At 57.0% G+C, this 9,485-nt stretch overlaps 1 protein-coding gene across 1 annotated transcript in view; it reads right to left on the bottom strand.

The window, feature by feature from the left end:
• Positions 1 to 322: 322 nt before the first annotated feature.
• LOC111145673 (voltage-dependent N-type calcium channel subunit alpha-1B-like) overlaps positions 323 to 9,485 on the bottom strand; it is a 30,909-nt gene continuing 21,746 nt past the window's right edge. The window contains exons 8-15 of the mRNA XM_022500760.1: positions 6,932 to 7,039; positions 6,090 to 6,202; positions 4,955 to 5,082; positions 3,478 to 3,613; positions 3,190 to 3,306; positions 1,865 to 2,072; positions 1,367 to 1,611; positions 323 to 981 (exon numbers count right to left, since the gene is read on the bottom strand). Of these exons, the coding sequence (XP_022356468.1) occupies positions 451 to 981; positions 1,367 to 1,611; positions 1,865 to 2,072; positions 3,190 to 3,306; positions 3,478 to 3,613; positions 4,955 to 5,082; positions 6,090 to 6,202; positions 6,932 to 7,039 (1,586 nt within the window). The 3' untranslated portion in view covers positions 323 to 450. The remainder of the gene's footprint in view (positions 982 to 1,366; positions 1,612 to 1,864; positions 2,073 to 3,189; positions 3,307 to 3,477; positions 3,614 to 4,954; positions 5,083 to 6,089; positions 6,203 to 6,931; positions 7,040 to 9,485) is intronic.

Here is a 9,485-nt window from a genome sequence, read left to right as displayed (position 1 = left end):
CGCCAGGCTCCCCTGTACCGCAGGCTTGGATAAAGGATGGCCTCCGCGAGATCCAGACCTCCTCAGAATGGCTCCAGACACACACCCCAGATGCTGGGACCCATCACACAGGATTCAGACTGGCAGCGTCCTACTCAGCACATGCGGCCACTTCCCGTGTAGGGTCTGTGGTATGAGACCCAGGCAGGCAGCCTACCAGCGGACAGAGAGAGCCACATCCCTCTCTGAAAGGGCTTTAGGACTTGGTCCAGTGTGAAAGAGGAGGTGGGGTGGGGGGGTGGGGGGAGCAGCGGGGCCTCCCCCCAGCTGGCCCCAAAGGCAGGGCCCCTCCTCCCAGGGGCTGCTGCCCCTGCCTCGGTGCCCCTGAGTGTCCCCAGGAGCCCAGCGTGGATGATAAAACTCATCGACGGAACGCGGCCGCTGTGCAGGTGCGTGGCGTGGGCGGTACAGCTAGCACCAGTGGTCTTGGTCGGGGTGGTGGTAGCTGTGCCGGGCCCGGCCGCCCGAGCTGAGTCCCAGAGTGCAGTGGTAGCCGTTGGGCACGCGGCGGAGTGGGTGGGACTGGGAGGTCAGAGAGGACACGTAGGAAGTCCGGGAGGAGCGGCCTGAGTTGGTGGCCACAGCCTCCTCGAAGGTAAGCGTGTCCTCAGGCTGGGTGCGGGCTGTGTCCTCACTGTCCAGACGCTGCCCCAGGTAAGGGTCAGAGCCGATCCTAGAGCCGGCGGCCAGGGGCTGGCTGAGGGGGTCTCTCTGGAGCAGAGCGTTGTGTTCAGAAAGGCCACGACTAAGCCGGCCTGGGGAGAAGGTGGGGAGGCTGGTCTGTGCCCCAGCGAAGTGGACAGGCGAAGAGTTGGCCGTCTTGTAGGTGACACTGGGACGGGGGGTCAGCGGAGTCTGGGGGAGCTGCCTCCGCCCGCCACGGCCAGGGGTGCTAGCACCAGATGTCGACAACAAGGGGCTCCCGTTCATTGAACCACCACCCTACAAGAAAGCAGAACAGAGCAAAAAAAGAAAAAAATGAAAGTACCAGACCAGAGGCCAATGCAGGTGAGAACCACTGGGGGGAGGGGCAGTAAGGCATGGAGAGAGGCAGGCACCCTAGGAGGGAGACTGGTAGGGTGTGTGGTGGGGGAAATGTAGCTGGAAACAGTGGGTGACAAAGGGACAGGCACAGCTCAGGGAGAGGCGAGACCAGAGGCCAGTCCAGGGCAGTTGGGACGGGAGGCCTGGGCTGGTGGGGGAGCAGTGGGGCAAGGAACGGGGGAGTACAGACCCGGGCCAGGGAACCAGGACATGAAGGAGGATTCAGAACATGGTGGGGAAGGGGAGTCTCATAAGGAGGGGCAGCGAGGGGGTCCTGTCTTACCGGTCTCGGGGGTCCTGGCTCCTGCCCAGCTGTTGGTGATGTGGGGTGGCTGCTGAGAGAGGGTTTGGGATGCGAGGGCTCACGGCCCCCAAAGCGGTCACAGGAGTAGAAGCGTTGCTTCTCAGAGGAAGAGGAAGAAGGCTGCCTCCGCTCCTGGGACCGGCCTCGCTCCTGTCTGCGCTCCCTCCGGCAGCCTGTGGGTCCCTCTCCCGGGGGTGGGCCTGGCCCTGCAGCACTGCTGGGTGCTGGCCGGAAAAAGGGGAAGTCAGCACAGAGAGCCAGGTGGGGAGACAGACCCCCAGCCCAGACCTGGTCCCCATGACTAGCAGGAGGACCCAGGGTAAGAGCTGAAGTGGGCGGGTGGTCCTGCCTGGTCCCCCCAGACCTGCGACTCACCACCCCCTACTCAGGACTGCTTATGTGGTCGAGGTACAGAAAAGAAGAGGGTCTCAGATCCCTGCCCCAGGCCCTGGACATCTGAGGGACCCCTGCACGCACCACCATCTGTGTCTGCGGACAGGCTGGGCCCCTTCTCCAGGGACTTCTGCTTCCTGTCCCTGCGGCGATGGCAGCGGTGGTGGTGGTGGGGCACAGGCTGGCTGGCCGGGGCGCGGTCCAGGGCAGCGTTGCAGAGATGAGCCACATGAGGGCGCTGGGGCGCCAGTGTGGAGATGGACCGCTTCATGGGGCTGGCGCTGGGGGCCGGCTGCGGGGGTGGGGGGGGGTGAGGGGGGTGGGTGTGGGAGGGCTCACAGTCTGAGAGAGGAGTCTGGGGTTCCAGAACCACCAGGCCCCTCCCTCTCCCTGGAAAGCTCTTCCCCACCCAGGCCCACCCTTTCTCCCAGAGCACACGGCAAAGTTGCTGTCCATCTCTGCCAGCAGGGCGCAGAGAGCTGTTGGCCTCAGTGTCCCGGGAGGACAGGGAGGATGCCAGGAAGAGGGAGGCTGGGGCCGGGCTAGGAGAACACTGAGGGGGTGCTGCGTGTGATGACTCTGCTGGGCCAGGGCCACGGGGCTGCTGCCCTGAGCTGAAATCAGGACCCATGGAAATGGGCCCTCCACGTGGAGCAGACCCACGGCTTCCACTCAGTGTCCTCCAGCTGGCCGCCCTGCTGGCCAGGGTCAGGAAGGGGAAGAGGGCAGGAGCCACCAGCAGTGGGACACAGAGATAAGTTTAGAGGATGAAGTCATTTTGAACATGCAAAGCCAGGAACCACAAAAGGAGGTAGGGACAGGGCCAACCCCAGGCCAGCGCTGGAGATCCCAGGCCCCAGGCCATGCTCTTCTAAAGCCCCTCACCTTCCCAACAAGTGAAAGCAGAGCCCCCGACCCAGCCTCAGGCCTGCAGGCCCCTCTCTGAGTCCTTGTGAAAGGGCACGCAGCCCCCTTGCCCTAGAACGTCCCTGCATCCCCAGCAGGGGATGGAGCTGGGAGCTCCTGCACACCCAGAGAAGGAACAGGGCAGATCATCCCCAGAGCTTCGACCAGGCAAAGGGAGGACCAAGGTGTGAGGCACCTTATGCACTGGGGGGAAGGGGGGTGCACTAGAGAGGGAAAGGCTGGGTCAGGCACACTGGGCCACAGAATCCCAAAAAGAGGCTGACCACAGGTTGGTGCTGGAGACTCTTGGCAGGCCTCAGAGGACTCTGGCTGTTCCTCTTGAGTCCATCATGGAGTCCTAGGAGTCCCCAACAGGGCCGACAGCGTCCAGGCTGCCATAAGGTGGGGAGCCTTCACGTGGGACACAAGCCCTCCCCAAGCCAGGTTTCCTCATCCCCCACTCCCCCACCCTTCCATGACCCTGACCCTCCCAGGCCACCCACCTGAGTCTCTGCAGCCAGGCGGGGCATGGAGGCTGCTCGTCCCTGGCTCTCCAGACCAGGCTGGGGTTCCCCGTCAGGACCTCTCAGGGCCACGCTCTGCCTCTGGACATCGATGGCCTGGGCACAGAGCGGCCCACAGTCACGGCAGCCCCCACTCCACTCTCACCTTCTCCCCCTCCCCCGGGGCTCCCTGCCACGTTCCTGCCATCTCCCACCATCCCTGCCTCACCCCCACCCCTTTGTTGTCCTTCATCCTCAGCCTGACTCCCCAGCCCCAGGAACCCGCACCGGTTTTCCCAGCTGCACCACTGGGATCTCTGTGGAGTGGCCACGCTCCAGGGATGTCCTTGCCTCACTGGGCACCTCCTGGGTCCGCTGGGTGCCCCAGGAAACAGACTCCTTGATGCCGCTCTCTTGGGTTTGGCTGTAGGGCAGAGACGATTGTCCTGTTGGCTCAGAGGCCTGTGGGCCCCGGAATGTCCACCGAGGACCTGGCCCCAGCCTGCCAGGAAGCTACACTAGCCCTTCTGCCCGGGCTCAGGAACAGCCCAGCGGCACGAGGCCCTCCCGTGCAGGCCCCTCAAATGGCCACAGGGCAAGGGGTGTGGACCCAGCACCAGGCTCGGAGCAGACGGCCAGAGAGGGCCCCAGAGAGGAGTCCGAGGGAGGGCTGGGCTCAGCCAGCAGCTCCCTCAGCCCTAAATACGGCCTCCTGCGTGTAGCTGGAGCAGGGGCGGTCCTCAGCAAGGATGAGACCACACGTGTACGACGTGCACAACGCCCAGAACGGACATCCTGTCTATGCTTGAGCCCAGCAAGCCCTGACTGCTGAGTTACGGGCAGTTTAGGACTCAGCAAGACCTACCTCATTAACAGGGCAAGACCCACAACCAGGCTTCGAAGAAGAGCACCCAAACCTGTGCCAACGAGAGGGCGTCGGGAGCCCTAAGCCAGCCATGCCCAGTCTGCTCTCCGGACCGCACCTCAGCCCCTGCTGCATGAGGCAGAGCAGAAGCCCCTCCCTTGGCACTCAGCCAGTGGTCCGTGTGAGCCGATGGGGTGTGAGCAGCCACGGGACCCTGCTGGCCCCAGGGGGTGGCTAGAGCAGAGCAGCCCGCTGCACCACCCCTCGGCAACACACAGCACAGGACAGGTCACTGCTCTTTCACAGCACTTGGTTTGGGTGGTTCATGCCCAAGAATTATTGCGGCAAGAGTTAGAGGACAGGCGAGAGGGATGTCACCAGGTCGTGTACCAGATACAGCTGCTTCAGAAAGCGCGGCCAGAGTGGACATCTGAGGAGAAGGCATCTTAGAGGGGTTCGGAAGACTGGACACACACAAGCCGTCAACAGAATGCGGTGGGGATTGAGATGGAAACAAGTAATTTCTCAACGGGCAGGGAGGGAGCAGAGGCAGAGGCCCCTGCCCAGGAAGGCAAATGGGCACACACACTGGGAGGGGACAGTCTGAAGCCGCTGACCTTAGTACCATCAAAGGCACCTGTGTCACGTTGGGAATCAGCTCTGGGGACCACCACAGACTGCTCCAGCAGCCGGCCTGGACCAGCTTCCAGGCACCACCCACGGGGAACCATCTGGGTGGAGGTGGGCATGGGGTGGACAGTGGAGCCCGTCTCCCAAAGTGGCGATGGGACCTGAAGGCTCCGTGTCCTGAGGCCATGCCTGCAGAGAGCCCCTCTGGGAGGTGCCGACACCAGGAATCCTCCCTCCTCCCAGTACTGCGCCCCCTGGCCAAGTACGCACACGGCCCCGCCGTTGCTGAGGGAGGCAGAGCTCTTCTGCCGAAGGAAAACCCGGGCTCCTCGGAGCACCGCGGGCTGTGTCTGCTCCAGCGTAGCCTTCAGAGGGTGGAAGAGGGACACAGGGCCCATCTGCAGAAGGGACGCAGAGAAGAGGAAGAGCTCTAAGGGCAGAGACAGGTGCACCAGGAAGCTGCCGTGTCCCCGCAGCGTGAGCTGGTGCTCCTTCTGCCCTGCCCCAGCCCTTCACAGGAGGGAGGCAGAGTCTTCCCCCGAGCCTGGCCTGTGAGCGACATCAGCAAAGTCATTTCACTTCTTGGAGCTTCAGCTTCCTCACCTACAAAATCTGGGGACTGCACCCACTTAGAAATGGCAAAAATATTTCATCTCATCAACTTGGATTGACGGGCAGAGGCCGCATGAGCCCCAGATTGAGCAGAATTCTGAGGTTTCAGGCCTTGGTGGGGGGGCAGGGCACGGGTGGGCGTCTGCAACAGACACGGGAACGGGGGGCTGTGGTATGGGTGGGCATCAGATAGTTCCCATTCCAACAGGGGTGACTGTCCCTGCAAGCCCTGACCACCAGGCAAATTTCTAGACAAGAGAGTCTACATATGGTCACTGGTGCTTTGGCTATGTGGGTAAGTTGTTCTCTCTGAAGGGTGACATCAGGAAGACGGGGCCCCAAACCAGCCCAGTCAGAGTCATGGTGGAAGAAATCATGGCCTTGGACCCATCAGTTTGAATCTCTCTGCTCCCTGCCGTGTGCAGGATAAGCAAGTTCTCCTCGCACATCCCCAAACAACCTCCTCGAGTGTTCTTCAAACTTCTTTCTTCTACTACTTAAAAAAGTGGTATGTCCAGGGAACATGTTCTCAGCCCCTTGCCTACTGCTCCCGAACACTAGCTCTCCAAGTCAGGGGACCCCAGGACCAGCAAGAGACCAGCCACTGGAAAGCAGACAGGCTGCACGGAGTCTCTGACTTTGGGGGCGGAAAGGTGAAGCCACAGATGGGACCCCTCCTCCTCCTTTTCCTGCCGTGCAATCCCCAGGAGGATGTGCGTTCCCTCTGCTGTCGAAACAGCTAACGGGTGTCAGAGCCTGAGGGTTACTTCTTGGGAACCCTGAAACCCAGTACCTGGGACAGGCCTCCTGTTGCCTGGTGAATCTGATCTCTGGTGGTCTTGTTCTGTTTGTAGAAGTCGAATATCATCAGAGCTGCGTACACTTTTCCCACAGTCATCTCATCGGCTGGAGGGGAGAAAACAGAGGATGGCGTATGGCGGAGGAAGGTGGGGTGGGGTGGGACAAGGGAAGAGCCCCCACCATGAGGAACCCCGTACACGCTCAGGAAAGGGCACAGGGCTTGGCCAAAGTTGCGCGGTCCCCACATGGTGTCTTTGGACACTGGGCACATGCTCCCAGGAGCTGTATTGACTCTCCACAGGGCCCCGCATCTCCTCCCAGTGAAGTGGATGTGGGGTTTAATCTTTAAGCCCTTCTTCTCTAACAGGAGTCTCCCTGCTGTTCTCTGAATCTTTTTAAGTACACCCCCCACCAGGAATGTAGGGGACTGTGGCCAACAGAATAAAGCCCAGGTAATCCCCTCCCACAGTCCCTATGCGCCCACTCGTAAGACCATTTCCCCGCAGGTGGAATCTAAGTCTAGACTATCAATGAGGTCACCCTGGCCCAGAGGTCCCGGCACTGCCTCTGGGTAGGACACAGAAGGGGGTGAACAAGGGGAGTTTCTTTTTTTTTTTTTTTTAAGATTTTATTTATTTGACAGAGAGAAATCACAAGTAGGCAGAGGCAGGCAGAGAGAGGGGGAGGAGGAAGCAGGCTCCCCGCTGAGCAGAGAGCCTGATGCGGGGCTCCATCCCAGGACCCTGAGATCATGACCTGAGCTGAAGGCAGAGGCTTTAACCCACTGAGCCACCCAGGCGCCCCAAACAAGGGGAGTTTCTTTCCCTCACTTACGTTTATGGGGTGGCACCAGTAAATCCAGGGTCTTCTGGGGCAGATTGGCCCACACAGAGGAGATCTCCTTCCTCAACTCGGCATCACACTGGTGCTGCTTGGTGCCGGCTGGGGCGGGACAGGGTGTGGAGGGGAAGAGAGATGTCAGCAGCCGTCCCATAGCCCCCTTGGGGAGTAGGCAGGGAGAGGTGTGGTGTAGAGGGAAACGGGGCAAGGACAGTGCTAGGAGAGAGGGCAGAGCAGGAAGAAGCGTGGCCACGGCGGCCATCAGAGCGCCCCTGATGGGCTCCTGTCTGGAGACAGAGGCCTGCGTGCATGGGCCCTGGGAGGGGAGAAGGTCACGGTGGCAGTCCAGCCCTTCAAAACTATCGAGTGAACACCCACCCATGCCAGGTACTGTTCTAGGTGATGGAACAAAAGCAGCTGCCTTTGTGGCACGACGTGGCTTAATAAAGTGGCAGCAAGTTAAAAATCTAGGGTGTTGGGTACAGAAGAAGCCAAGTAGGAGGGATGAGAAATACCAGGAGGCCTGCCGTGTTGGACAGGGTGGTCAGGAAAGTTGTCGTGTGTGCAACGACCCTGAAGGCAGAAAGGGACCAGGGTGTGTCACACAATGAGCCAGGACAGCAAGGCTCACTGAGCAGGGCATGGGGGTTGGGCGTTGCAAGGAGCAGATGCTGAGATGGGAAGCAGCAGAGGGATAAAATACTGATTGATCTTTTTCTAGCATCAGGTTAGTGTGGTGTGCATACGGTGACACCCTTTTCAGTTATCCCGTTCTGTGAACTGCGATAAACCCATGAAGCCACGTATCCACCCCCACAATCGAGACGTGGGACCATGGCCAAAGCCCCTCCATGCTCCCTCTGTAACTGACCCTAGGCCTTCTCCTCCCCGTGTGTTTTTTGTCCGGTTTATGTGGCCTTCTCCAGAATGCCACACAAATAACATCACAGGGTGTCTTGGTTTTGGGGGACTTCCCCACTCAGCCCAGTGCATTTGAGACTCATCTGTGTTGGCAAACATGTCGGTAGTGTGTTTCTTTTGATAGCTGAGGACTATCTTACTGTATGGACAGACCACAATTTGCTTATCCATTCACCAGTTGTAAACACTTGAGTTGCTTGCATTTGGAGGTGATTATGAAATAAAGCTGTGAACCTCTGCATCTATGGTTTTGTAAAGATGTATGTTTTCTTTTCTTCCCACTTAGGAGTGGGATGGCTGGGCCAAACCATAAGGAACTGCCAAACAAGGGTGACAAGAATTCCATATTATGCATTCTCACCAGGACTTAATACTGCCCCTTTAAAAAGTATTTTAACCATATTAATAACCGTGTAATGTTACCTTATTGTGGCTTCATTTTGGATTTCTCTAATGACTAAAGATACTGAGTGTCTCTGTAGCTGTTTACTTGCCTTCCATATATATATCTCGGTGACATGTCTGTTCAAACCCTTTGCCCATTTTTATCAGGTTGTCTATTTTCTTATTACTGAGTTGTGGGAGACCTTTACCTATTCTGGGAACTGATCCTATATCAGATATATGTTTCAAAAATATTTTCACCATTGCTTTAGCTTGTCTTTTCATTTTCCTAAATGTAAAGCAAAAGTTTTTTACATTGATGAAGTTCAATTTATCGGTTTTTTTCTTTGATGGCTCATGCTTTTTGTCTTAAAAAATCTTTCCCAAACTCAAAATTGCCAAAATTTCTCTCCTGTGTTTCCTTCTAGAGGTTTTATAATTTCACATTTTACATTATGTCTATGATCATTTTCAAGTTAATTTTGGTAGGAGATGAAAGGTATGTGCTATGGGCTGCATTGTGCGCTACCCCCATTCACCTGTTGAAACCGGAACTCTCACTGGGACTGTATAAGGCTGAGAAGGAGGTAATTAGGTGAAATGAGGTCAGAAGGGGGGCGCCTGACCTACAGAGTTAGTGTCCTTATGGGAAGAGACACCAGAAAATTCGTTCACTCTCTGTACCCACTCAAGGAAAGACCATGTGAGCACATGGTGAGAAGGTGACCACCCTACAAACCCGGAGAACAGGCCTGGGGATGAACCCTACCTTCCCGGCACCTTGATTCAGACTTTCAGCCTCTAGACTGTGAGGAATAAATTTCTGTGTTTAAGCCACTCACTTATGGTATTTTGTTATTGGCAGCCCAAGCAGACTAAGATAGTAAAGGTCAAGATTTTTCCCTTTTGGGGGGATATAGCTGTCTAAATTATTCCAGTACCATTTGTTGAAAAACTTATCCTTTCTCCATTAATTGCCTTTACAACTTCATCAAAAGCCCATTGGCTGTGTAAGTGTGAGTCTCCTTTGTGTTCCACTGACCCATGTCTCTGCAACTGACTTGCTTTATAGGTAGTCTCTGATTCATGTGGAGTAAGTTTTCCAGCTTTGTTCTTTTTTCAAAATTGTTTCTCAAGTTCTTTTGCTTTTCTACAAACATTTTAGAATTCATTTGTACATTTCTATCTAAAAACATCTTGGGATTTTGGTTGTGTTAACATTTATTCTATTGATCGGTGTGGG

This window comes from Enhydra lutris, unplaced genomic scaffold (assembly GCF_002288905.1).
Source record: "Enhydra lutris kenyoni isolate GAN:26980312 unplaced genomic scaffold, ASM228890v2 scaffoldscaffold13, whole genome shotgun sequence".
Classification (NCBI taxonomy): domain Eukaryota; kingdom Metazoa; phylum Chordata; class Mammalia; order Carnivora; family Mustelidae; genus Enhydra; species Enhydra lutris.
Note: the sequence above shows the minus strand (reverse complement) of the source record. Positions and strands in the feature narration are given on the sequence as shown.